Below are 27489 nucleotides of genomic sequence, written 5' to 3' on the forward strand. Positions count from 1 at the left end.
TAGGGGTGGGGCCTTGTGAGCTCCTCCCCCTTTCATGCTGGTTTGGTCTTGTGAACAGTCCTTCCTGACTTCAGGCCCTTAGAATCTTTGTTCCCTTCATTTGTCCTGCTCCTTGAGCGTTGGGGTAGGGAGGTGAACACTCCAGGGTCTTCTCTGTACAAATTGCATGTCTCTGTGAGCTGCTGTCCACTTATGGTGTTTGTTTTGGAGACAGGCTTTGTGCTGTGTCTCCCAGGCTCTCCCTGACTCCTGAGGGCATGCTCACACACCTACTGAGGAACTTATAAATCTTTAAGGTGTGTTGTGCTTCGAGCCAGTTAGTTGTGGAGCTTTTTAAAAAAATTGCTTTCCTGTTTGGGAAATATTTCTATTTCATCCAAGTGAAGTTTGAAGCGGATCAGCTAATACGGTGTCTAGCCCCAGACCGCAGGAGTCAAATGCTAGGATTAAACTGGTAACTTCTTATCTCCCGAAGTTACCTCCAGTAGTCACCACCAGAGGGAGCCCTTGTACGTTTTTCTGGTGACCTCGGGCTAGGTCACCAGACTGAAGTGGAAATCGGATACCTATCTGCCAGGTGTTATGGTGGCAAAGATCTCATCACTAGGTAGGGTGAGAGATAGTCTGCACATAAGAAATTCTGCTTTGCCCTTTGAGATATTTCTTTCTCAGTGGATATACAAGGATAAAGTTTCCAAAGCTGAAGGGGAGTGTATAGATGTCCGACACATCACTAAGTTACTATTTAAGGAGGTTTTTCCTTCTGAAGGACGTACAGGCAGCGCGTAAGATGCCAAGTCTGAACCCAGGTCCCCAGTTTTCCTACCATAGTGGAGAGTGAGCTGCGAGGTGCGTGGTTTAGGACTCGGGTTATATACGCAGGTGAGTCTGTGGGAGGGCGCATGCCCACATGATAAGCTTGGGTCGGAAAGAGGTTTTGTTGTGACTGTTGGTTTGAAGGAATCAGAGTGGACCTAGGTGTGGTGCGTCTGTCATTTCAGCACAGTGGAAGGCTGAAGCAAGGATGATCTGTAGTTCAAGGCCTGCCTGGGCTGTAGCAAGGGTCTGCTTAAAAACAGAAGAAAAGGTTGGGGGGGGGAAGAGGAGAGGAGAGTTAGATGTTAGATGGACTGTTATGAAACAGCCATTTTCTTTCTTTCTTTTTTTGGAGGGGAGGTAGTTCAAGGCAGGGTTTCTCTGTGTAGCCCTGGTTGTCCTGGTACTCACTCTGTAGACCAGGCTGGCCTTGAATTCACAGAGATCCACCTGCCTCTGCTTTCTGAGTGCTGGGATTAAAGTTGTGTGCTACCACCACCCAGCTGAGAAAGCCTTAACATACAGACTTAAGTATCCTTGGCTGGCTTAATGTTGTCATTTATTTTATATTTGGGATTCTGTCACCTGCTTTAATAATCTGATTGCCACATAATCCACTGGGGGTGGTTTCAGTTAATCTAACTGAACTGGTGATTTCCAGACCTCGTGGTTTTTCTTGTGATTCAGACTGACTTAAAATGCAGTGCGGCTATTGGATGTTCTTTTCAGAGGATGCGGAGTCGAGCTTTTCTCCCCTCGGCTCTTTTGAAGTCTCCTGTTCCTGTAGTGCTCTTGTTACCGTCATGTCTCCTGACTCACCGTGAGCGAAGTGTTCTTTGAAGACGTTGGCACTTTTAGAACTCTTTGATTCAGTGTGTGCCTTAGAATGAGACACTCACAGCTCAGAAACTCACGACTGGTCCAGGCGTGAGACTATGTGTGCATGGAAGTTTGGGCCGTAAGCATCTGCATCACACCCGTTGTCCCTAAAGCTCCTGGAATGTTGCAGAAGACAGGGCTGGGAAGATGGTGAGAGCTAGAGGTGGGGAGGACCAGGGCCAAACACATCTTCTGGATGTGACTTAGGAGCTCACGGCAGTCGTGGCTGTCTGCACAAATGAAGCCTGTCACATTCCAGTGTGTGTGTGCGTGTGTGTGTGTGTGTGTGTGTGTGTGTGTGTGTGCATGTGTGTCCGTGTTGGGGCGGGGCTTGTACACTCTTAGCTATTGACAGCCAGTGTCACCTAGGGGAGAAGAAGCACTTTTCTTTAAGGGTGTGGCCCCTGGTATTGACGATGTACCGAGGATGGCCTCATACTCATGAGGATGTGGAAGGTACAAATTTGACTTTGTGGAATATTTAAAAAGATAAGCTGGGGGGGGCTGGAGAGATGGCTCAGAGGTTAAGAGCATTGCCTGCTCTTCCAAAAGTCCTGAGTTCAATTCCCAGCAACCACATGGTGGCTCACAACCATCTGTAATGAGGACTGGTGCCCTCTTCTGGCCTGCAGACATACACACAGATAGAATATTGTATACATAATAAATAAATAAATATTAGAAAAAAAGATAAGCTGGGAAGAGCTGGGTGGTAGATTAGCTGAGTGAAGTGGAGGGCAGATAAAATCCATTTGTGTACATGTATGAAATTTTCAATTAAACATTTTTTAAAGAATAAAATGTTTAATGATCTGAATTACTTTTCCTATAGATATCACAGGGAAAATTAAATATATGTGTGTATATGTGTGTCTCTATATATGTGTGTGTGAGTGCAGTGCTCATGGAGGCCAGAAGAGGGCATCAGATACTCTGACACTGGAGTGGCAGGCGGTTGTGAGCTGCCTGACATGGATGCAGGGAACCAAACTTGGGTCATCTAAAACAGACATGCTCTTAGCCACAGCGCCATCTCTGATTCCTGTGGGGACGGTTTTGAGCCTTTATTTGGGCCTGAATCTTAAAAACAAAAGTTAACAACTTCCTGATTTCTTGCATTACTTTTGAGATGCTCCCCTATCCTTTATTGCAGTGCTGGGATTGAACATCCCAGACGCCAAAGTTTCCCACATGCTGGGCAAGAACTCTGCCCCTGAGCCACACATCCATCCTACTGATATATTTCACTGTATCCTGTTCTAAAAAATGTATAGAGGAACGTCTTAGGAGAAAAGACACATATTTAGCATAAGTTCTTTTTTTTTAAAAAAATTTCTTTATTTATTATATATACAATATTCTGTCTGCGTGTATTCCTGAAGACTAGAAGAGGGAACCAGACCTCATTACAGATGGTTGTGAGCCACCATGTGGTTGCTGGGAATTGAACTCAGGACCTTTGGAAGAACAGGCAATGCTCTTAACCACGGAGCCATCTCTCCAGCCCCTAGCATAAGTTCTGTATTGGTGCGGTGCAATCCATTTTCAGGAGGGAATTCTTATGTTCAAGGTGGAATGGCCCTGATAGTCAGGGGATCCAGGAAGATGGGCCATGTGGAGAAAGCAGAAACATTCCAGACGGTTTTCTACCTCCCCGAAGATAGATTTCTTGGTTGGTATTTCAATCCCTGTGTGACATGTTGGATAGTCCAGGGAAGAGGAGTTAGTCTTTCTGAGAAGTCGTTATAAAAGTGCACCCAGGGCTGGGCCTAGCTGGGTGGTTGAGTGCCTGCCTGCTGTGCGAGACCCAGCACTGCCAGCGAAGGAGTCAATGAATGTCAGTCAGTGTGCTGCCCTTCTGCCTCGCCCACTGAGGATTTCTCCGTCTGCAAAATTTAGCAATAGAGCCAGGAGGCAAAGAAGATTTCACGCTGGGTGAAACCAAGGGCCTCCCGTTGCATTAAGAGCACCTTTAGAACCGATGAGGTGACACACACTTGATACTGCCGTTCTGGCGGCATAAGCAGAGGGGTTGCCTAGGCCAGGAGTTCGAGCCTGAGTACCAAAGTGAGACCTCATCTTAAAGATAAAGGGAGAGAAAAAGAAATCAAGCCAGAAGCCAGCCACAGCTGTCTACACTGTGATCCCTGCTTTCCAGAGGAGGAGGCTGGGGGACTGTGAATGCTGGGTCTGTCTGGACCCTGTAGCCAGTCCCTGTCTCACTGAGACTGATTGATGGCGAGCTAAGGGTGTAGTGGTGGCAGAGGGCTGTGTAATGTGCACAGTGCCACAGGTTCAAACAAGGCTTATTATAAAAAATGTCTCATATTTTATACCCTTTTCTCTATAAATATTATTTGGTGGGCATAATGAATGAATATCTTAAAAGTCATTGTTGATAATGCTATTACATGTTTGATAATTTAATCAAGAACGGGCTCATCACTTCCCTGAGTGCTGAACCACCTGTCTCCTACTGTCTGCAATAATAGAGCATTTCTTCTTGGATTTAGGTTTCCTCCTTCCTCACCCCTGAAGCCTTATCCAAAGAAGCCCCTGCATCAAAGAGATGTCATCAGATTTCCAGAATGGAATGATCCCCCACCTGGCACTTCACAAGAGAACATTCCCGTGAGGCCGATTGTGATGGTAAGCGCTGCGGTAAAGACAGCGGGCACAGTATTGCTGCAGTCGCTGGCTGCTGGGAAGAGGAAGTCACTGGGTCCATGGGGTTGCCATTGGTGATCTATCCACTCTGGTGGATAACTCCCCACCCCTGCCCACACAGTGGGCCCTGGGTAAACCCAGCGAGTCACACAGCAAACACAAACAACAAAATAAAGAGATGAAAGGGACATGGGGACCTGGTGGGGGAAGGGGTGAGAAATGAGTGTGACCACAATGTATTGCACACATGTGTGAACTGTCAATGAATGAATGAATTATCAGTAGTCATGATTTCAATCCAGGAGGGATCACCCAGTGAGTTACCGGCGTGTCTAGTGCGCTCTCCTGGTCTTTTGAACTGTTTGGGAGGCACTGTGAAATAACTCCCCACCTGCCAGGGCTGAGGCCATTTCACAGGCTCTCACCTGGTTCACTCTTACCCCTGACATTTGATAGAGCCTGTGGTGCCTGCTTTCATACGTTCAGTCAGAGCAGATTCTGCTAACTCCCTTTCCTGTCTTCTCCTGAAGGCTGTCTTAATTATTGTCTCAGGAGCATGAGCCGGGAGGCTGTCCTGTGGAGTGACCCCATTCCCAGCACAGCATATGAACAAACCTGGCTTCTTCCGGTCTCTAAAGACAGCACATTGTGAAACACACAGCCTCTTTTTTTCTCCTTCATATTTTTTTCTTAAAATATCCTTTGTGCTAACAAGACTGCCAAGATTGAGATGATGCTAAAAAATAAAATGCAGAGAATCTTTGATATGTCAGTTATGGAAGAAATTTACTGACCTTATTGATTTAGGTTAATCAGGTCTTATAAGACTAGACATCCAGACAGTTTTGTTTGTAAAGATGTGATGAAGCCATTTTTAGACAACCCAATTAAAAGAAAAAACAGCCCTCGCCCCCCGCAAAGAAATTCTGTGATGTCTCAGCTTGGGGAGGATAATTAAGGAGCTCAGGCTTATCAAAAATGATCAAGGCAAAGATGACAGCAGTGACAGAAGCGGGGACCCCACAGGGGCTTCAGACTTGTCAAGAGTGGTGCTGACTTTGGTATGAATTTGACAATAGTGGTGGTTTATGGGAGATAGGAGTGCCTAGCAGGTGGATGGAGACAGTATTTGGAAATCCCTCGTTTACTTATTAAAAATATTTACTGAGAGCGTCCGTGTGTGACAAGTGTGCGACGCATATATACTCAGTGCCATGCGACACAGTCTCTGCACGCACAGTCTAGAGAGAGAAGGACAGTAAAGCAGAAGATACAGTGTTAGACAGCAGAATGGAGACTGCGGGGTGCTAGCTCCTCGAGGACTGCCCAGTAGCTGTTAGTTCCTAGTCGAGAACAGGTTCATACGGAAACGCCTTTTCTCAGTTGTCTGTTTAAACACCTAACAGAACCCTCTAGCGAGGGCTGCCGCTCAGACCATGTTTTATAGACACCGTTGGCGTGACTTCCCCTTTCTCCTCTGTGCCCCGGGGAAGTCCAGGGTTTATTGGCCTGTGTCAGTCCTGCTCAGAGTCCTGCACCAGTGACGTACTTGCTTCCGGGAGCCCCGGAGTGTGCCAGCACCCCAGAGCTGTCCACTCCTCTGCACTCTCAAGCCTTTCCTGCCTTCTCCAGCCGTCTGCATGCATCCATACTTCTCTTCTGATACGCTCTGCTCTGTCTTTTCTGGTCTCTCCCCCTGACATGACATGCAAGGCTAGAAGCTCCTTGCTTATCATGGGTTCTACCACAGCTTGCTCCCTGCCTCCTGGACACTACCCAAACCAAGAGTGCCAAGAGTGGTAGAGGTTCTTTTGTTTGTTTGTTTTTTTTTTTTGCTCAGGGACCATGGTACAATTTTAGAATGAGGTTAACCAGTAAATAAATGGCTTATCTTTCTAAAAGAGTTTGAGGGCAGATGTGGCGGTGCACGCCTGAAGGCTTAGGCAAGATCTTGAGCTAAAGCCGACCTAGGCTACCTGCTGAGTTCCAGGCCAGTCTGGGCGTACAGAGGGAAACTGTTGTCAGATCTTTTTCTTTTGGGGGTGGTGGTGGTTGCTGTGGGACCGGAGACAGTGCTCAGAATCCAACTCAGTGGCCTCTTTATGCCAGGCAGGTATCTGTCTCCAAACTATATCCCAGCCCCCCTTTGTCCTGTCCTGTCCCTTGTCGAATCAGTATGCGCAATAAAACACAATAACGAAACACAGTAAACAATTATTTGCTGTGCTTTCTGGGTCTGGAGCCAGGCTGCTGCGTTCAGGTCTCAGCTGTGTGACGGGTGTTTGAGCCTGCTTTCCTCTGCTGGCTCATGTGCTTCTGTGGAAGAGTTCTGACCAGTGGACTTAAATGCTGGTCCCCTGTGAGGGAGGGCACTGAGAGTCCCCTGTAAAATGCAAAGAGCAGGGTTCTGCGGGAAAATCCTCAGCAGCGGTCAAGTATAGCTTCTGTGATTTATTTACTTCAGAGAAAGGTGACGAGAGATATCACAGAGAGATCTGTGATATCTATGGAGAATTACCCCCGCTAGGATTTTTATCCTGTGCCCATTTGTTGCCTGTGTGTTTTAACACAACGAGGTCACCCCGGGTCATCTTGTACCTCATGGTCTTGATGTGAAATAGCACGGTATACCCAATTTTTTATGTTAGTGCCTGCGTCATGCCTAATATAAGGTGATATATTTTATTTGTTCAACCCTTCATTGCTAGGTATGTTTTTCCAGCTTTTCAACATATCATGTCCCAAACACTGCCTTTGCAGATATTACACAGATAAACATGTACGTATTCAGGAGTACTTTTTAGGGTGCTTTGGAAATGGGTTTGCAGACATTTAAAAATTCACACATCCATCTGGCTTTTGAATTTTATTATAATTTGGTTATTCTTTCTAACTAAAGGCAAGGGCTGGAGAGACGGCGTAGCAGCTCCGTTAAGAGCACTTCCTGATCTTGCAGAGGAATCACAGTTTGGTTCCCAGCACCCATGTTTATTGGCAGCAACCATCACAAATCCAGTGCTGCTGACTTCCATGGGCATCTGAACCCCATCTACACCACTCTTTCTCCTTCAAAAACAACAACAAACAAACAAAAAAATAACTTTCTTGCTTTTTTCCAAGTTAGTAAGATTTCTTTTGTAGCAGTATATTTACAAAAATATATTCTAGAAACCCATTGTGAATGTTTTCTTCCATATTTTTGCCTCTCACAGGTCAAAATTCTTCCTTGTGATTGAAAAAAAAAGTTTGACTTGTGTCTACTAGACTGACTGGGGCATGAACTGCTAGGAACACGGGTGTGGAGAGCTGTGTGGCTTGGGCAGCCTGAGCTTTCTGAGCCATCACCTGTCTCCAGGAGGTGTCATTCCCTGGCTCTAGTCATCCGGAACCATTCTTGCAGGCTGCTTGCTTTTCTGCCCTTAGCAGTTGCTTAGGATTGGGTTGCTTTCCAATATTATATATTTGCTTTGATATTTGCTTATAAAAGAGAATTCTAGAAGATATATATATATGTATAAATGATATGTATATATTACATATATATAAATGATTACTCAGTTGGGACAATGTAAATCAAGACAAGCATTTCTGCACTTAATTTTGAATTTATAAAAATTTATTTCACAGGTTAGTTGGAGCTCCCACAGGAAATAGCAGTGGTTTAGTGCCGTACTTACTGCCTTAGCTCTTCTGCCATTCGTTGTAATAGGACCTGATCTTGAGAGTCATTCATTCCTTCTCAGCAGCCCATACAAAGAAAGATTATAATTCTAACCATATTTTCAGTCAAATTACAAATAGACGAGTCAAAGGCATTTCTCATAAACTGTAGCATTTTATATTGAAAAATTTATTCTGGTTCTTTCTATTCTGCCCCTTTCATCCCTTCTTCCTCCCCACCCCCCTCCCGCCACATTAGAATTCTGAGATGTGGTTCAAGCGGCACAGCATTGCTATTGGAGAGGTGCCGGCTTGCCGTCTGGTCCACCGAAGACAGCTGACCGAGGCCAACGTGGAGGAGATCTGGAAGTCCATGACGCTATCCTAGTATGCACGCTTGATGTTTGGGAAGTTGTGGGGTCTTCTTTCCTATCCTAGTATGCACGCTTGATGTTTGGGAAATTGTGGGGTCTTCTTTCTACTTATCTCTTTCCTAACTCTGCATTTTTAGTTTTCTGAAATTATGTTTAAAAATCTCAACTTTGCATAATCTGTACTTATGCTGTTTACATATATAGTTTAACTGATTTTTTGAGAATTTTCTATTCTTAGATATGTAATAGTTAAAATATGACTTTGAATTCTTTTTTTTTTTTTTTTTAAGCCTCTTGAGACGTGCTCTTGCTTTGTAGCCCAAGCTGACCTTGAATTCTCTGTCATTCTGCTCAGCCTTTGGAGTGCTGGGACTGCATATATGTCCTACCATTCCCAACTTAAAGTTTTAAACTTTCAGTCACTGACATCTTAAGTTTAATAAGCATGTAATGGAAAATTTGACCTTAAGGGATTTTAGTTAAAAAACTGTCTTAGAATTCAAGTTGTTGTGTGATTAAGTAATTAAGGAAGTATGCTATTGGAAAAGGATATTCTAGGTTATTTTAAATATATTCCATTCCTAACCCACTGCCTAGAAAGTTTGGGTACAGTACATGAAAACAGTGTACCTTAAAGATTGATCTTTTGAGGTGATAAGGGGATGCTCAGTGGATAAGAGTGCTTGCAGTGAATACAGTGAGGACCTTGGTTCAAATCTCCAGCACAGTGTAGAAACTGACACGCCTGCTTGTGCCTGTAACCGCAGCACTGTGAGGTAGAGATAGGTGGATTCCTGGAGCTCTCTGACCAGCTAGCCAAAACAGTGAGCTTGGAGTTCAGTGAGACCTGCCTCATAAAACAGGGGAGGGCTACAGAGAAGACATGAGACCCTTCTCTGACCTGGACATGAGCATGCGTGAGTGCTGGCTCACATGTAAACATACACCACACACGCACGTACACACACATACACACACACACACACACACACACACACACACACGTCGGGGGTGGGGGGAGAGAACCTATTGTATTGCTCAGTGTTTAGCATTACTGAAACAAACTTTGAAACTTTGAAAATTATTTTAAGAATAAATTATTTATCATTATAGTTTACAGAAAGTCCTTGGCCTGGATTCCCTGGAGGAAGTTCTAAACACCAAACTTGTCAACTCCAAGTTCATCATCCATAACGTGTACAGTGTCAGCAAGCAGGGCGTCGTCATCCTGGATGACAAGTCAAGTGAGTGCACAGCTCTGTGCGCTGCTCGGACCTCACATGGGCACACTCGTCTCTTCCTGAGCCCCAGCGGAGTCTACGTCCTCACTACATTTATCTGATTTCTATCAGTGTTCTACTCAGTGCTTGGGTTATTAAAGTATCATAGAAAGACGAGTGCCCAGGGAGTCTGAATGCTGCGGTCATGGGCAGGAATTACCATGTGGGAACGATTCAGGTGGTACTGGCCACTGAACCTAGGACCTTGTGAGTGCTAGTCAGATACTCTAGAAACTGAGCTACATTCTCAGCCCCACGTTTAGGTTTCTGAATTTCCTTTTCACAATGGTGTCAGTAAGTTAGGTTGACTGGGATAGTCTTTATTATTATTTATTATTATTTTAATGAGATAACTTTAAATGTTGAAAGTATTTTTTTTGAATTTTTTTTTAATCTGGCTTATAAATCAGGGGTGAAACCAAACCACAAACCAAAACATGCCTTTAATTTTTTATTTTTATTTCTTTTTGTAACAAGGCAGTCATATTGCCCATAGTGCCTGTGGTGGGCCACAATCGTCAGACTGGTTTTATTTGTTTATTTGTGGCAAGGTTTTACTATCTAGTTCAGGAACTTGAGATGTTCTTGCCTCAGCTGACAGGCAGGGATGTGTCCTCATATTTGACTCAAGACTAACTTAAAAGCCTTTTCTTATAGGTACGTGTTGGACTGGAATTAGAAGGGTTCTTTGAGTTGATCTTTTAATTTAAGTTCTTGCTGATAATTGGCTGGAACTAAGTGACCTTCGGATGTGAGAAAATGGTCTAGTACTTTGGGAGACATAGGAAACTGTTAATGAAGCTCCTAACCAGTGGCACGTACAAGAAGGGTCACAGTGTGTGAGCGGAGAAGAGGTTTAAGTAAGCTGTGTCCCTGCACAGGAGGAGGACTTGCCTTGGAAAACAGGAGCACTTCCCCTGTCGTAGGCCCTCCATCAGGAATGGAGGACAGTGGCAGGCAGAAATCGGTGGTGGAGAAGAATCGTACTTTGAGTTGGCACTTAGACAACCAGTCAGGTGCTTTTTTTCGTTTGTTTGTTAGTTTTTGTTTTGCTGTTTTTCCGCAACAACAGGCTGCTTCCCATACTATAGAATCATACAAGTTCCTTTCTACTGTAGGCCCAGAGGGAAGAGGCTGTATTAAGTTATTTTGCTGGGATCTTTTCTTTTAAAGGTTTTATTTTTATTTGTGTGTATGTGTGTTTCTGTGTAGGTTTGTATGAATAAGTGCAATATCCAAGGAGACCAGAAGAGGGAGTTATTCCCTAGAGCTGCAGTTGCATGTGATTGTGAACCATGTGATGTGGGTGCTGGGAACTGAAGAGCACCTCATGCTCTAACCACTGGGCAGTCTCTCCAGCCTCTGGGCTGGGCTTATCTTAGCCATGTCACTACTGTTGCAAGGCTGAGCTGCTACTTGCAGCCTGTGGTTAATATGTCAGTGGAATGTTCTTGACCTGAAACATTTTGAAAATGGTAACAGGTAAAATGAAAACTATATTAGATCTACAAAATATACTGTCATTCCCGTCTCCCTCACCCCCCACCCCCAACCCCTCATTTTGATGCTAAGGATTGAACCCAGGGCCTCATGCATGCCATGTTTTTCCCTGGACAAATCATCTAATTCTTTCTTTTTACTACTATTTTTAAAAGTGTATCCTATCCTTTGAGAAAGTGTTATTTCCGTTTTAAGTACATGTTATAACATTGCTTCTAAAGAAAAGAAAAATTTCTATCTTGTAATTGTTCTGAACACAAATTGGTGAAATGTCTCATATTGCCTGGGCAAATGATACATTCTAATACCGTGAGTGTGTGTGTGTGTGTGTGTGTGTGTGTGTGTGTGTGTGTGTGCGAGAGAGAGAGAGAGAGAGAGAGAGAGAGAGAGAGAGAGAGATTGATTGAGTTATAAAGAGATGAATAAAATATCTTTTGTATTTTCCTTTTTATTCCTACAGAAGAGCTTCCTTATTGGGTCCTGTCAGCTATGAAGTGTTTGGCAAATTGTAAGTACTAATTATCTGCCAGTTTTATAAAATTAACAGAAATTAGTGCCTTGAATTAGAAAACATTCCTGCTCAGTGGGCTGGACATTGATTTGACACCTGTGAGGCTGGCAGGGAATCGTTTGGCGACCATTGTGGTTTTCCGGTAGATTCATGACTTAGTCACAGCATTTTATATTGCAGTTTTAAAGGCATCTAGTTCTTCCTCGGTCTCATGGATGAATTAGACATCAAGTCCGTGCCACTCCTGCGAGCACATCGTAGGGGTGAAAGAAATGAGTGACACTGTACACCGTAGAGCAGCAGCCTCCTGTGGTGGTCTGTAGGCTTTCATTCCTAAAGGGGTTGTTAAGCGTCTGCCATGTTCACGTCTTGTGTGCTGGGCAGCTTCTGTCCTCTACGGGGCTTCGGAGGCCAGTGTTATAAGAGGAACAGGGTGTTTTAGGTGGCCTGGCTGATCTGCAGGATGGCTTAGAAGGAGAGGAGCCTGCATTCAGAGAGACAACAGACTGTGTCAGAGACCTGCACGTAAGATCTGGAGGCCTGGCCCAGGGTGGGCCCGAGGGAATGCACTTAGGCATAGAAAATCTCTTTAGTGGACACATGGCATGCTCCTCATTGGCTGTCATCAGCACCGTGAAAGAACAGTATAATAAAGGCTTAATGAACACTATCATGTTCTTGGTATTTTCAGGAAGAGTAACCTAAAGAGTGGATTCTAATATTTAAAGGAAGAAACGCTTTATTATTATTACTGTGTGTGTGTATGTGATATGTATGTGTGCATGCGGATGTCGTGTGCACGCGGATGTCGTGTGCATGCTATGTTGCCTGTGTGGCGGTCAGAAGGTGATTGGGGGGTCGCTTCTTATTCTCTGGGCTCTGAGGGTCTTCACCAGATCATCAGGTTTGGACAGCCAGCACTTTCACCTGAGGAACAGTCTATTCTGCCCGAAGCATGTGGTTTTAATGAGAATCCTTGTTATTTTAGCTTATTAATAATGATGATATTTGGTTTTAAAGAAGCTCTAGAGTATCATGGCTCTTTCAGGAAAAGGTTACTTTCTTATTTTTGTGCAGGATCAGCATATGCAGAGACAGATGTGTAAGTTATTGAATTAGTAGATTGAATTATTAAGCTGAGTCACTTCTGTTGATTATAGAATAAAACTAACCATTGAGTATGGTTGTCTTACTGGCCCTGTGTGGGGCGGTTGTTCCCTCTTATTCTGAACACACATAGCAATACCAGCTAGCATACAACTCAGAGTTCTCCAAGTTTAACTCTTAAAATTTTCACTGATGTTTGTTGATAATTTGGATACACTGAGATGTAGAGTAATGTGGCTTTAGCCTGGAGAAGTACTTTACTGAAGATTTTAAAATTGTGTGTAGTGTGTGTGTAGTGTGTGTGTGTGTGTGTGTGTGTGTGTGTGTGTGTGTGTGTACATACTATTGCCATGCCATAGCAAGTGTGTAGAGGCCAGAGGATGCACGGAGGAGTTAGTCTCTTCACCTTATGGGTTCTGGGACCGAGTCTAGGTGGTCAAACATGGCCATGAATGTCTTTATCCACTGTGCCATCTTGCTGACCCGGAAGTGCATTTTATCCTTTCTGCTCAACTGGTCAAAGTAAATTAAATAAAAATTACAACTTTGGCCAGCGGTGGCAGTGATGACATAAATGTACAATTGCGAAGCTCCAACACTTTTTCTGAGCTCCTGGAGAACCAAAGATTTGGAAGTTACCCGTGGGAATGAAGCTATAGTGTGCGCTGAAATGCCGTGAGGTGCATTTGTTGTGTGTGACTTTCGCTGAAGACGGGAATGCTGGGAAGTGTGTACTCAATTCCCTAGTTGACACACAAAGCCACAGATGCCTGCAGTAAGGTGGGCATGACTGGCCATCTAGTAGAGGAAAGATGGCCTATGACTTTATAATTGCTACGGGTTAGAGACCAGAGTGTTGGGGAAAGGAGTGGGCTCACATGTATTGAGAGCAACCTTTACAAATGGTTAGCATATCACAGAGGGTTGGTTATGTATCAAATATAAAAGGTAGCCAAAGGGCAAAGCCAGCCTGTTGGACAGTCTTATAAAATTTCTAAGCTTTCCTGAATTCTCCTGTGTATGAAAATTTACTCCTAGTCTGTCGGTTACGACCTGCTCTTTGTCCTTACCTTTAGTAAGTGCAGTCTCCTCTTGAGTCCTCTGAAAGGGTATAGGTGACTATCTGGTGTCTTAAGGGCTACGTGCCTTCTTTTTCTAGAAGTCTGCTATTCTTCCTTCTCTTTTGAAGATTTCTTCAGTCAGTGTAGACCATGCACGCTTGGACCTGCGTGCTCAGTTTTGGGCCAGACCCTTTCATGGACGCTCAGAGGATGAAGGTTGGTGTTAATGCGGAACTGGATTAACTGATTTCTTTTGCCTTTTTGTGTGTAGACATCAGAAGAGCCAATCAAAAATGGAAATAAAATAGGCAAAACATTTCATTCCAGAATCTGTCAGGAATAACATTATTATAAAAAGCTAGACTAAGGGAAAAATATGTCCTTAGAACTTAAGGTGATTAAGAAAGAAAAGATCTGTGTTTCCTTTAAGGGATTTCCCCCATATTTTTAACAAAGATGATGCCACATTCCTTAGGCATGTAACTGTTTATTACTCCCCCACCCTGCTAAGTACTAATTCTGGCAATGGGTCTTCTTGTTGAGATATAGCAGACCATCATTTGATTACGCTTCCTATGTGAGGAAGATGTAAACAAACATGGTTTATACAGTTGCTGCTAGGTTTATGCTTACAACATTATTTTAACTAATAAAATTAATTTTTAAGACGAGTACAGACTGTAAAGGGTACAATAAGTTTTGTTTTCGGCTAGAGATTTTATTTTTACCTATGTGTGTGGGGGGTGTGCATGTGGGTGGAGGCACCCATAGAGGTCAGAAGGGGCATTGGATCCCATGGAGCTTCAGTTATACATGGTTGTAAAGCCATCTGATGTGGGTGCTGGGAACTCTCTTGACCTCTGAGCCATCTCCAGCCCCCAGTAAAGGAGATTTTAGGGACACCATTTCATGACGTCCTGGGGGAGTGAATGTCATGGTCCAGAGCGGCTTCCTGTGTTACAGCTCGAATCTCTTAGCTCCCTCAATTCTGTGGGAAGAATTTCCTTGAATTCGCCTTTGTTGCTTTGTTCATCCTCTTGGGCATATCAGTGTATCTGGGTTTAACAGCTTTGTCCTCTGCTGGCCGGGAGCTGGTCACATAATTGCTCTCCTTTTCGTCTATGGTCCTCTTGGGACGCGCTGTTTCCTTCAAGGCCTTAGCACCTCCAGTTTGCTTGTCAGCTTGGCAGTGTGATCCTGTGCTCATTGTGCAGTGCACTGAGGGTGTTTGCTGTCAGATTGTGCGGATCATTCTTATTTCTCCTGGCACCTGGATTCTAGAGGGACTTTCCTCTGCCCTCAGGTGGCACAGAGCGTGGCCAGGCCCAGGCTGGCTCAGAGCTTCCAAGGCTGCTGCAGCTCTACAGTGTGATCAGTTTTCTTTTAATAATTGGGCAGTGATTGTTTATAGTTTAGAATAAATTGACAAGATAGAATGTAAAATTTTTCTCATCTTTTCAAAAAGCATAAAAGTTTCATTTGTCTGAAAGTTTGTTAGGAAAAACTGATTCTTTCAACTGTATGATTTTAGGATATTACAGGATAGTTAATAAACTCAAGAAGTTGTAAAAATTTCTTGATAGCTCATCAATTACATATTAACAAATTGTTATTTTGTTAACTTTATTAAGATTAGGAAAATTTTGACTATTTGAAATGAAACATGAATAAAGTTTGCCTTGACTTGAAAAAAAAAGTTTTTCTTTTAAAATAGAGATATATTAAGTACTCTTCATTTTTATAATATATTCAATTAAACATTAATCATATTTGAGCAAAAGGTATATGTCATTTCCATATGAAAACTTATCTGTATCTCTCGAGTATCTATCTGTGCACACACACAGATGGTCAGACTATGGTACTTACAAGTAACTGCCTCATTAATTGTTCTCTTTCTTCTTTTAAAGGGCCCAACTGTTCTGATTGGAAGCAGCCTATGTACTTGGGGTTTGAGAAAGATGTCTTCAAGACAATCGCGGATTACTATGGTCACCTGAAGGAGCCACTCCTTACGTTCCATCTGTTTGATGCTTTCGTCAGTGTCCTAGGTGGGGATATATATATATATATATATAAACACGCACATATATAGCAGTGTATCTGCATGGTGATACTGAGTCATCCTGTTGTCACTGTCTCCAGAGTTCCATTAATAAGAGCTCAGAACATTATCTTTTATTTTTTTAAAAAAAATCCCATTTTAAATTGAGTTTTGATATCCTGTTCTATTTATTTTTGTTTTACTTTTAATATCTATACGAATTATTTATAACTTTGAGAATTTCATACATCAGTATTTTTCTTTTATTAGCATATATTAATTTAATGTAATAACGGGTCTCATGAAGACATTTTCATACATGTATATAATCCATAATCCTTCCTTATTTCTTCCCATTCCTACTTCCTACTGACTCCTCTTCACAAACAGCACCTTCTGCTTTCATGTCTCTCTCTCTCTCTCTCTCTCTCTCTCTCTCTGTGACACAAAGAGTTTCCTTAGGTTTGCTCATCGAAGCATTGGTAAGAGCTATTTATAGGATCATTGCACCTTTCAGTGGTTCCACCACAGAAAAAAATGTTTCCCTCTGCTCCAGCCATGATTAACTCCCGACAGTTTCTCAGGGTGGAGTGGGGAGTCCTGACCTCCCCACAGTGATCTTTGTCTGCCTGCGTAAACCTTCATCTGTGATGCAGTGTGTTGTGCCCAGTCTTAGGCAGGAATCATAGCTGTTGTGAGCTTCCGAGTGCAGCAGCCATGCCATACCTGGACGACTGCACCGCCCCCTTCCTCTGGCTCCTAGTCTGTCTTCTGTGATGATGCTCCCTGGGCCTTGGAGGGGTTGGTGGCTGTCCTGTTTGCGGCAGAACATTCAGTGCTCACTTTTCTCAGCACTTTGAGCAGTTGCAAGTCTTTGCAGTGACCATCATCCACTGAGAGCGATGCTTTTCTGACCTAAGCTGGGAGCAGCACTGCCCTATGGTCATAAGCACGAATAGCAGAGGGCAGAGGATGGGTCTGGCATTTATCAAGACAGTGGTAGTAGCTTCTCCATGTGTGTCATGGGCTTTATATTCATTTATTTATTAAATCAGTTTTTTTTTGTTTTTGTTTTTTGATTTTTATTTTTTAAATACCAAGTGTTAATTCCTTCCCATGAAGCAGGGCTTCAAATCCAATCAGTAAGTGGGTGGTTACCTCCATAGCGATCCTGCCAATGGTGCTCCATTGTAGGGTCCACAGCTCGGTAAAAGTGTTGGTGACTTTTGCCCTCGGCGGCCTGTGTAGTGCCTTCCTGCACAGTAAAAGCTAGCCATACAGGCATTGTCAAGGTAAGAACTGATAGACTGCTTAATTCCTGCTCCAGAAGGAGTAAAAGAAAATAGTTAACCTGTATTATAAAACCCAAAGCAAAACCCAGCAGGTTTTATTTCTAAAGGAAGACCAGAATGTTGTATAAGAGCATAACTTTGTTGGTAGAGAAGAATGTAAATTTGACATTTACTCTTCAATACTAAATTGATTACTCTAGGTATGATTTCATGAGCAGTCAGTGTAGGAGGTATATTGTCATTTTGAAGGTAATTTATTTTTATTAGAAAAAAACACATCTTTATAGGACTATTTGATACATGAAATGCAAAATAAATGCAGTAACATTATCCATGAAAAGCTTGTTTTTATTCTTCATATATATAGACTTATACCTTAGAATTTACACCGTTAAGGAAACATGGTAGAAAGGGAGAAAAGTCCATTATTACTATTGTTCCTTTCTTTTTGGAAATCAGATTTCCCGGTGGGCTGTAACTATCTTCTCCTTGTCAAATGCATGCTGTGTGAGTATCGTCAGTTACGTAGACGTGAGAGGAATTAACATACTCTTATTCCCTAGCATCCTGGGCATTAGCAATCTTTCCCCTTCCAGTTTTACTTCCTTTATTTTTCTCTGCATCCCTTCCATAGCATCTGAACAAAATGTCAGCCATGTGTGAATGAGTTACCTGAACTCGGCAGTGTACTCTAGATTCACGCCTCTGTAGGTTCTCTGAAAGCAACAAAGTTGCTATAAATCGTTTGTGTAATAGTAACTCTGTGTGTGTGTGCGTGCGTGCGTGTGTGTGTGTGTGTGTGTGTGTGTGTGCATGTGTGTGTGTGCGCACGCACACGTGCGGTTTATGTACAGGCATATGCCATGGTGCTCCTGTTGAGATCAGATGACTGCTTTGTGCAGTTGGCTTTCTCTTTCCAGATTTGTGTGGGTTCCCCAGCAGTGCTTTACCCATCCATCCACCTTGTTTTAGGCGTGATTATTTTCTATTAATATCAACACTGGGGATAAATGGAGGACCTATTTAGTTATTTATTTTTTTTAAAGATTTTATTTATTTATTATGTATACAGTATTCTCAGTATTCTGTCTGAAGGTATGCCTTCAGGCCAGAAGAGGACACCAGATCTCATTGCAGATGGTTGTGAGCCACCATGTAGTTGCTGGGAATTGAACTCAGGACCTTGGGAAGAGCAGGCAGTGCTCTTAACCACTGAGCCATCTCTCCAGCCCCCCCCTCCCCCATTTAGTTTATTATGGGATTCTAAGACCAGCAAGTCTTTTGGGTATTTTATTTAGGCCAGTTGATCTTTTATGGGTGTTTGGTTTTGATTTGATTTTTAGATAGTCTCATTTAGACCGAGCTGCCCTTGAATTCACTATGTAGCTGAGGCTGGCCTTGAACTCCTAACTCTCCTTTTCCCCTATCTGAGTACTAGATTACAGGTATTTGCCACCAACCCATCACTGTTACGGAGTCTTCTTGGTATTTTGTTTTCAGCTGGGTTTGATCTGGGGCTTATGAATATGTGCATCTCATGGCTAATGCTGAACGCTTGCTGCTGTTGCGGGTGCTTATGGACTAAGTGGGTAGATCCTTATTATCCGTACTGCCATTAGCACTGCTTAGACTAGAATTCTAAAGGCTGGATTGAAAAATCAGTTCTTATAGTTTCTTCTCATTTCCCATTTTTTAATATTATGTAGTAAAATTATTTGATTTGAAAACTGAATGACTTGGAACATTTTTTTAAAGCATAAATTCCAATGAATCTGTCTTTTTATATCATTTGTTCTTCACAATTATTTATTTTGAGCTGAGCTAGGAGTTAAAGCTGGCTCCATTCCAAATTGATATCAGAATTAGTTAACCCATAAAATATAAAGGAGTTGAGGTAAAGAATGATGAGTATTAGGAAATTTTGCCTTTAGCTGTAAGCCAAAATAGACTATTGTCTTAGTTAGGGTTTCTATTGCTGTGAAGAGACACAATGACCATGGCAGCTATTAAAAAGGAAAACATTTAATTGAGGTGGTAGCTTACGGTTTCAAAGATTTAGTCTGTTATCATTGTGACTGGGAGTATGCGGTGTGCAGGCAGACGTGGTGCTGGAGAATTCTATGTCTTCAGGAAGTGAACGGAGACACCGGACAGTATCTTGAGTATATGTGAGACCTCAAAGCCCACTTCCCCAGTGGCACACTTCCACCAACAAGACCACACCTATGCCAGCAAGGCCATACCTCCTAGTAGTGCCACTCCCTTTGTGGGGGCTATTTTCAGTCAAACCTTCACAACCATTGAATGTTTCTGGTAAAATGTATTAACCTGCTCTATTATCAGACCTTCCAAAGTGAACATGCACGAGCCAGCAGCATTGGAAATCACTGTTTAAAAAAGATTAAGTATCTTCCTATAGTGCTGAAAGAAAACCCAGACTGGAAGATTATGATTAACAAAGAAAGAGTATCTAATACAGTCTGGATAAAGGAAGTATCTAGAGATGTAGGTTGAATTTTGTAGAGTTGATTCATCTCTTAAACTTCTTGACTTTGATTGAAATAGGATGCTGCCTTGATTGAAATCACACGTTGCCTAGACTGAAGCAGGATGTTGTCTTTTGAAGGAAGTAATCAGTCTACTTTGTGTGGAAGCTGAAAATTGTCTGGCAGTTTTCAATGGACGTGATTGTCACTTTAGCTTATATTCTTTTTTTTTGAGGTTCATGCCTCTGTTTGATTGAACATGGTAGACCTTGTGACCAGAGCTGTGGCCGAGAGCTGTTAGCCACCATTGATATATGAAACTGGGCGTCTCAAGTCCATCTTAATAGTTGTCAAAGAAAAGACACAGGTGTGGCGGCCCATGCCTATAATCCTATCCTTTAGGATGTTGAGAAGGGAAGAGTAACATTTGAGGCCAGCCTGGGCTACATAGCAAGCTCTTGTCTCAGGAATCGGACATTTAAAAAGCATGGGATGGGGATCAGGAAAAGAACCCTGATTTGACATGATTGAAGATGCAAGACTTATTCTTTACCAATAATTTACAAAATACTCAGTTGGTCCAGCAGTCTAACAAAAGCCAGCTGTTGACGGTTCTTTATTTTCTACCACGAGTGTCAACCTTTACCCGTGCTCCATAACCCCCTACACAGAGTCCATTGACTAGTGTAGCATTTGGTAATTTGCATATTGAGGGGAATGAAGGTGGATAAGAAATGAGAAACCGAGTGATCCTATTGTTGGTTTGTGCTAACCTTGCTTCTTTAAATATCCTGTAAGCATCTCTAGTTTGAACTGTGTGTCTGATTTTTTTTTAAAGAAACTTGATTAACTTGCATATTTTAAGATACAGGAGATTCATAGACAAATTAATTTTTACAGCTTTTTAAAAAGAAAAATGGCAGGATCTGCGAGTCTGGAACTCGAGGAGTACAAGTCGCTGTCCTTCCAGTAGAAGGAGCAAGTGTTTGGGAACGTGGATTCCAGCTTGCTGCTGCATTGCTTCTCAGGCTTTGACTGAGTTCACTCAGTTCCCGTTTCTTAATTATTGCATCTCAGCAGTGGCGCCCGGTTTCCCTGCCACTGAGCTGGAAGGCTGAGATGGCAGAGATGGCAGCTTTGTTATTTGTCATTTCCTCCTGGCTTGAAAACACACTGTCATTCACTAGTCATTGTGCGCTGGATCGTCTGTCTCAGTAGTCTGAGATCTCTGTGTGTGTGCACGCCACTCGCACGCACGTGCGCACCAGAGAGTTGTGTAGGCTCCTAGTGTAGAATAACCAAAATGGCTGGGTGTTTTCACTGTTTGTTGTCAGGTGACTTGTCGAACAGGATATGATCTTTACCTGCCCCTATATTCTCCAGGCAACCTCGGGGTCCTTGTCACTTATTTCCTCCTTTCTCAGAGGGAGACTGGTTAGTGTGCTTGCCCAGACAGAGGACTCTTGTTCTTGGTGGTGATGTCATCTGATTTCTGGGCTCACATCTTGTTACTGGAGCTTCTGAAGATGCAGATTGGTCAAGATAGAGATATCTATTCACCCTCAAATAGCTCCAGTGATTGTCGAAATCCAGTGGAGTTAGGTATTCCCTAAAGGTAGCAATTTAGGGAAGTGTCTAGATTTTCCTTGGATGTAACCCAGTGTATAAGTTATTTATATCAGTGATCACTAAGATGATTGATAGTACTTTCAAGAGGAAAGTCCAAGATTCTTCCCATACCATTTCAGCAAGATAAAGATAAAATTAGTTTAAAATGTAATATGAAATATGGTTCATTTTTATACAGTATTTGGATGAGTAAAAAACTTTCTGAGCCCAAGAGCCGAAGGGATCATTAAATGCTGTATTTGAGATTCATGTAAGAAAGGACATCATCTTGAGCATGGGGAGCCTGTATCTACTTTTGAATAATTCGCTGTGGTAACCTACTTGCCTTTCCTTAAAAATCTCCAAAGAATTAGATTCTCTTGCTGTGTCTTTCTTTAAGTCAAAAATTCTTGCCAATTGGTTTGTATTTTAAATCCTCTTGGTTCAATATAATCTTTTTTCTTTATATGTTTTCAATAAAAATGAAACTTTGACCCCTCCCTCCCTTTCAACAGACATGACTCTATTGGCCTTTCTAGGACTTTTAGGCCTTCCTAGAGTTTTCATATTTCATTGCTTTTATATTTCATTTCATAGTTTCATATACCAATAGCCAAGAGGTTTTTCAAAAGAAACCCAGAGAAAAGATAATATTTTCAGTCAATGATGTTAGAACAACTGGAAAAGATGAGCCTCTATCTTTTTCATACTTGTTCAGACTTAAATTAAAGTGGATCATAGATTCAAACAAAACAAATCAATCTAAAATCCACCAGAAGAAAATGTAGGAGAGGATTCTTGCAGTCTTGGGTAGGCAAAGATATACATACAGAAAGCTTAAACAATAAAAATTCAATAAAATTGACTTCATTCAAATTAGAAGTGTCATGTGTTTCGATTACTCCACCAGGAAATGTAGACAAGGTTTCAGGGAGATTAGACTTGCAGGCTTTTTTTTTTTTTTTTGGTCTGAGAATGATAGATCGTCTTGCTGTAGCCCCAGATCACTGTTCATCCCCCAGCAATGTAGTGTGATTTTGTTGAGCCTCTAATGTCTCTGCACTAGAACAGGAACCAACCACTTTGAGGAAACTGGCCTATGGCCCCTGCTGGCTGGCATGACCAGCTCCTCGGCACAACTACCCATGAACAGCAGTGCCAGCAACAATAATGGCAAGAGGAAGATGTGGGGCTGATGCTAACTAGTACCTGCCTCATCCAGTAGCCAAAATGGAGACATGTCCCGCATAGCCAGGACAGGCCAGCTCACGGGTAGTTCTCACTGTAACAGCTCCTCTCCCAGGAGGATGGACAGGCCGTGCATGATGTTGAGGATCACACCAGCAGGGCCCTTGGCTCTCAGTCAGAAGTTACAGAGAGAAACAAGTTGAGGTATAGAGAAATGTAGACTGGGCCATCCAAGGGTCCCAGCAGGCCTGAAAATGTTCCACTCAAAAAGCTCATCTGTGGTTCAGATGCTCTGTCTCTAAGCATGAAGAAAACAGGAGCCGCGGAGAGGGCCGTCCTCTCTGCAGGACTTCTGCAGGACCTCTGCAAGGGCTCCTCCTACCGCTTCCCTTTGCTTTGGCATGTGGTTCCTGTGTTAGAAAAGGACTAAGTAAGCCTTCTGCCAACGGCTCCTGAGGGAGGGAAAAGCCCTTAGCAGTGTGTGTGGCCTGTGGGTGTTGTTACAGTTGTGAGTGTTGACGCTGAGATGCTCCAGCCTTGTCTGTTTCCAGCAACTTCCAAAGTCTGTGTTTTCGTCAAATGCCACTGAGGCATTTAATTAACCCCATTCCCCTTTGGCCCATGAGTCACTTTAGAATTTTCTAGCAGTGTTTCCTCCCTCAAAGATGCAGCTGGTAGTTATCATTTGTCAACATTTCCTCTTAGAACTTATGCAATTATACCTGTGTCGTTCAGACTCTGGCTGTTCAGCTGCCATCTTGCTCTAAGACAATGTCAGATTAGCAAATGGCATCATGAAAGCTTTGCCTTTGGTTTTTGTTTTACAAGGCAAAGAAGGATTTCTTTAGTTTGATTTTATAGTTATTGAAAGGTAAACAGAAACAATAAAAATGTAAGGCACAAGAATTATATTCTGGGAAATAAAAATAAATTAAAAAAAGAAATACACCATTAAAATACAAGGAAAAGAGTCTGGAGTAGCATGTGCTTATTATGTATCTTAGAAAATGCTTGAAGCTAGGTGCTGTAGTTAATTTTGAGTGTGAAATTGGTGGGTTTTAGAATCCCTGTTGGAGGGGCTGTCGAGATGGCTCAGTGGTTAAGAGCACTGACTGCTCTTCCAGAGGTCCTGGGTTTGATTCCAGGTACCCACATCTGGATGTCCTTTTGGCCCCCATTGGCACCAGGCACACATGTGGTACACAGACATACACGCAGGCAAAGCACCCCATACACATAAAATAGTAGACTAGAATGGAGTCATTATGGAAACAGCCCGCTGTCTCTGAGAGTGTCTGGGTTAGGCTAATTGAGCTGGGAAGACCCTGTGCACAATGTCATTCTAGCCCGACTGAATATGAAGGAGAAAGGGGACTGAGAGCTGGTGTTCATAACTCTGTTTCCCTACTGAGCCCACAGCATGACCGACCACCCAGGGACAATACCCTTGAACTGGAGGCCAGAAGTTCTTCCTGAAGTTGCCCCTTCTCAATGGATAAAGTAATGAGCACATTGGAATATATTCAGAACTCTTAAGCAATAAGACAATTAATACAATAAAAAGGACACAAACTTTTAAAAGATATTTGTAAAGGAGAGATGATTCCCTAAGGAGCACACAATAAGAAAATATATTTCATTGGTCATTCAGAGCCCATGGGTTAAAGCTGTAGTGAGATACTGGCGCATAAGTCTGAGGAGGCCTAAAATGAGTTTAATTGATCATGCCACTTCTTGGTATTTAAAATTTTTAATCTACATTTCTGTATGTGTGTGTATGTACATGTCATGATACAGTTGCAGAAGTCAGAAGATAACTTGTGAGTGTCAGTTTCACTTTCTACTCTGTAGGTCCCACAGTTCAAACTCAGGTCATCAGGCTTGGTGGCAGTGCCTTCCTTTACCTGCTGAGCCATCCTGCTGGCCTAGAGCTGCTCCTCTTCTTCTTCTTCTTCTTCCTCCCCCTCATCCCCCCCTCCTCCTTCTTACAGCTTTCTGATGTTCTTGTCATCCGTTGTCACTTGACTATGCAGTAGGGTCCCAGAGCCTTCTCGTCGTGTCTGCCTCTCAGCGCACACTGGTCAGTGCTACCCCTTCACCTCATTTCCTCTCAGTTCTGTGTGATCAACTCTTTAGATTCCATATGTAATTGAGGTCATGAGACACTTGACTTTTTATTCCTAGCTTATGTTATGTAACACAATAAGAACTGTAACTCATTTAAGAACTGGGAAGCTGAAGCGGGAGGAATGCTGTAGGTTTGAGATCAGCCTGTCTTTTCTTCTAGAAGTTTCATAATGTCCAGTCTTACACTGAAGTTTTTATACATTTTGGGTTGTATTTTGTGAGACTGTAAGGACTAGGGATCTAGTTTTACTCGTCTGTATGGGGGTAGTCTTCAACACGGTTGGGATGGCTGTTCTGTGTGTGTCCTTAGCACCTCCCTTGAAAGTCAGTTGGTTGTAAGAGCGTGGGTTTATTCTATTCCTTTTGTTTATACTGTTTAGCTTTGTGTGTGTCTCTGTGTAGCTGGTGTCAGCAGGGGTCCAGAGAGGGAATTGGATCTCCTGAGGCTGGAGTTGTGAGCAGCCTGATGTGAGTGCTGGGATTTTTCTAGAAGAGGCATATGTGCTCCTAACCACCCCTCCACCCCTCGTGTCATATTTGGAAGTCAGGTGGTGTAATGTCTGCAGCTGTGTGCAGTCAAACACAGCTGTGTTGGATAGCGAGCGGAGACTGTGGGCATGCTTTTCTTAGTTCAGGTCTTAGAGAAAGCATTCAGCTTTCCCCCATCAGTATGATGGAAATCATGTTTCTCCCGGTCTGTCTGTCTCTGTTTTTCTCTCAAACAAAAGTACCTTTTTACCTCTCCCTCCCTTCCTCTGTGTGTTTGTGTAAGAGAATGTGCACGTGTGTTGGGACACGTGTGACAACTGTTGGGCAATTGTCCCCTCTCCCTCATTTCTGAGCAATCTGTCTGCCTGTCCATGCTTTCTCCTCCCGGCTAACCAGCCTGTGATCTTCCGGGCAGTCTCTTCTCTGCCTTCCACCTTGCCGCAGGCGTGCTTACAGAAGTGTAACAGCATTGGGCTTTTTACAATGATTGTGGGGTCACATTCAGGCCATCAGGTTTGTCTGGCCAGCATTTTTATCTACTTCTCTGGTCCCACCTATTTATTACTGTAAATGGTTTTTATTGTGTTTAGTTATGGTCCTTTGTGTTTTTGTTGTTGTTTTCTTTTTGAAGATGAATTTTAAAAACCTTAAACAAATTTATTTATTTATTTTTATTTTGTGTGCATTGGTGTTTTTTCCTGCTTATATATCTTGCATGAGCGTGTCAGATTTCCTGGAAAGGGAACTACAAACAGTTGTGAACTGCCATGTGGGTCTTGAAAATTGAACCTTGGTCCTCTGAAAGAGCAACCAGTGCTCCCAACCTCTGAACTATCTCCCCAGTCCCTCGTTATGGTCCTTAATTTGTTCAAGATTTTTATCTTGGAAGGATGTTGAGTTTATTAAATGCCTTTTCTGAAGCTGTCAAGATGACCATGATTGTCCATCTGTTAATATGACATTTTATGTATTGTATTTTCAATCACTGTAGGTTTTAGAGTTGGGCTTTGGTACTGGCAGGGCCTGCTTCTAGTTTAGTGGGAAAGAGAGCTCTGAACTTATTCTCTCTGTCTGTGTGGTTGTTGCTGGGAGGGAAAATGGGTGTGTTTGTCTCCCTCTCGTGCATGCTGAATGGCTTCACCGTTTGCATTTTCTGTGCTGACTTGTGAGTCACAGTGCATGCGTGTTGTGCACCTTACCAGGTGTAGCTGAATATGTGAGAACATTTTGTATAATTTTAACTGTAAGAATGTGAGGAAGGAGGCCCAGTCAAGTGGGTTGGGTACTAAAAGGCGAAACTTCTTGTTTGAATCAGGTTTGCTGCAGAAAGAGAAGATGGCAATCGAAGCTTTTCAGATTTGTTGTCTCCTTCTGCCTCCTGAAAACAGGAGAAAGCTGCAGCTGCTGATGAGGATGATGGCAAGGATCTGCTCAAACAAAGAGATGCCGCCACTGTGTGATGGCTTTGGCACCCGCACGCTGGTAGGTGGACTCTTACCATCTACTGTGACCCTGTTTTCAGTCTGAAAGGCAACCGAGTCCCTGTTCTGAGCAGTCAGTTGAGAGTGGAGGGAAGCTTGCTTGAGAGCTCAGCCCTCTGTCCACCCAGACTTCCTTTGCTTTCAGCCTAAGGACCTCGGAGAACATGGTGTAAAGTGAAGAGGGAGGGTAGGGAACAGGCACTCCCTCCAGAGACAGCTGCTGTGTCTTTGCTTACATTGTATAAATTGTTACCTGCCATCAACAGGAAGACAATGAAAGTGGACAGGCAGCGTAGGAAACCCATTCTCTTATTCCAGCACAGGGGACTTGAGGAGTCCTTTTTATTGTAACAAGCAAGAGAGACAGCACAAGCAATGGTAGAAGCAGCTGGAGTAGTGGATTCAAGCAGGCAGGAGCAGAGTACCTAGCTGTGCTAGACAATATGGAAGGAGAGAGAGATTTCTTTTTAATTGGCAATTTCATGCATTTATGGATTCATGTGCTCTTCTTATATATAGACACATTGTAGAAATATTTAATTAAAACTAATTAATATGTCCATCACTTTATTTATTCATTTATTTGTTTACCACTTTTCCAGCAGTGTTGACATATTCCATGTATTGTTATTGTAGCTATGGCTGGGCTGCCATGGATAGATTCCTAGAACTTCCTCCTAACTGGAACTTTATATGCTTTAGCTGGCATCTCTTCTCCATGCTTCTTCCTGCCGCTGCCTTCTCTCCGTTTTCCTCAAGAAGAGTCTTGTAGGGAGGTTGTTACTTTAATACCATATGTGTCCTTCTCATGCTCTTGAAGCCACCACTCCCTTCCTGGGGATTGCCGAGAGCATCTCTAGAGGAGCATGCTCTGCCCACTGGGGTGACTCTTGATCCTTCTTGGGTAAAAGGAACCTTT

At 42.9% G+C, this 27489-nt stretch overlaps 1 protein-coding gene across 2 annotated transcripts in view; it reads left to right on the forward strand.

The window, feature by feature from the left end:
* The window catches only part of Depdc1b (DEP domain containing 1B), a 61417-nt gene that overhangs the window by 26730 nt on the left and 7198 nt on the right, over positions 1–27489 (forward strand). For both annotated transcript variants that reach the window (XM_005356774.3, XM_005356775.3), the window contains exons 3-8: positions 4209–4344; positions 8282–8409; positions 9510–9640; positions 11637–11684; positions 15766–15906; positions 26405–26571. In XM_005356774.3, the coding sequence (XP_005356831.1) occupies positions 4209–4344; positions 8282–8409; positions 9510–9640; positions 11637–11684; positions 15766–15906; positions 26405–26571 (751 nt within the window). The remainder of the gene's footprint in view (positions 1–4208; positions 4345–8281; positions 8410–9509; positions 9641–11636; positions 11685–15765; positions 15907–26404; positions 26572–27489) is intronic.

This window comes from Microtus ochrogaster, chromosome 19 (genome assembly GCF_000317375.1).
Source record: "Microtus ochrogaster isolate Prairie Vole_2 chromosome 19, MicOch1.0, whole genome shotgun sequence".
NCBI classification, from domain to species: Eukaryota; Metazoa; Chordata; class Mammalia; order Rodentia; family Cricetidae; genus Microtus; species Microtus ochrogaster.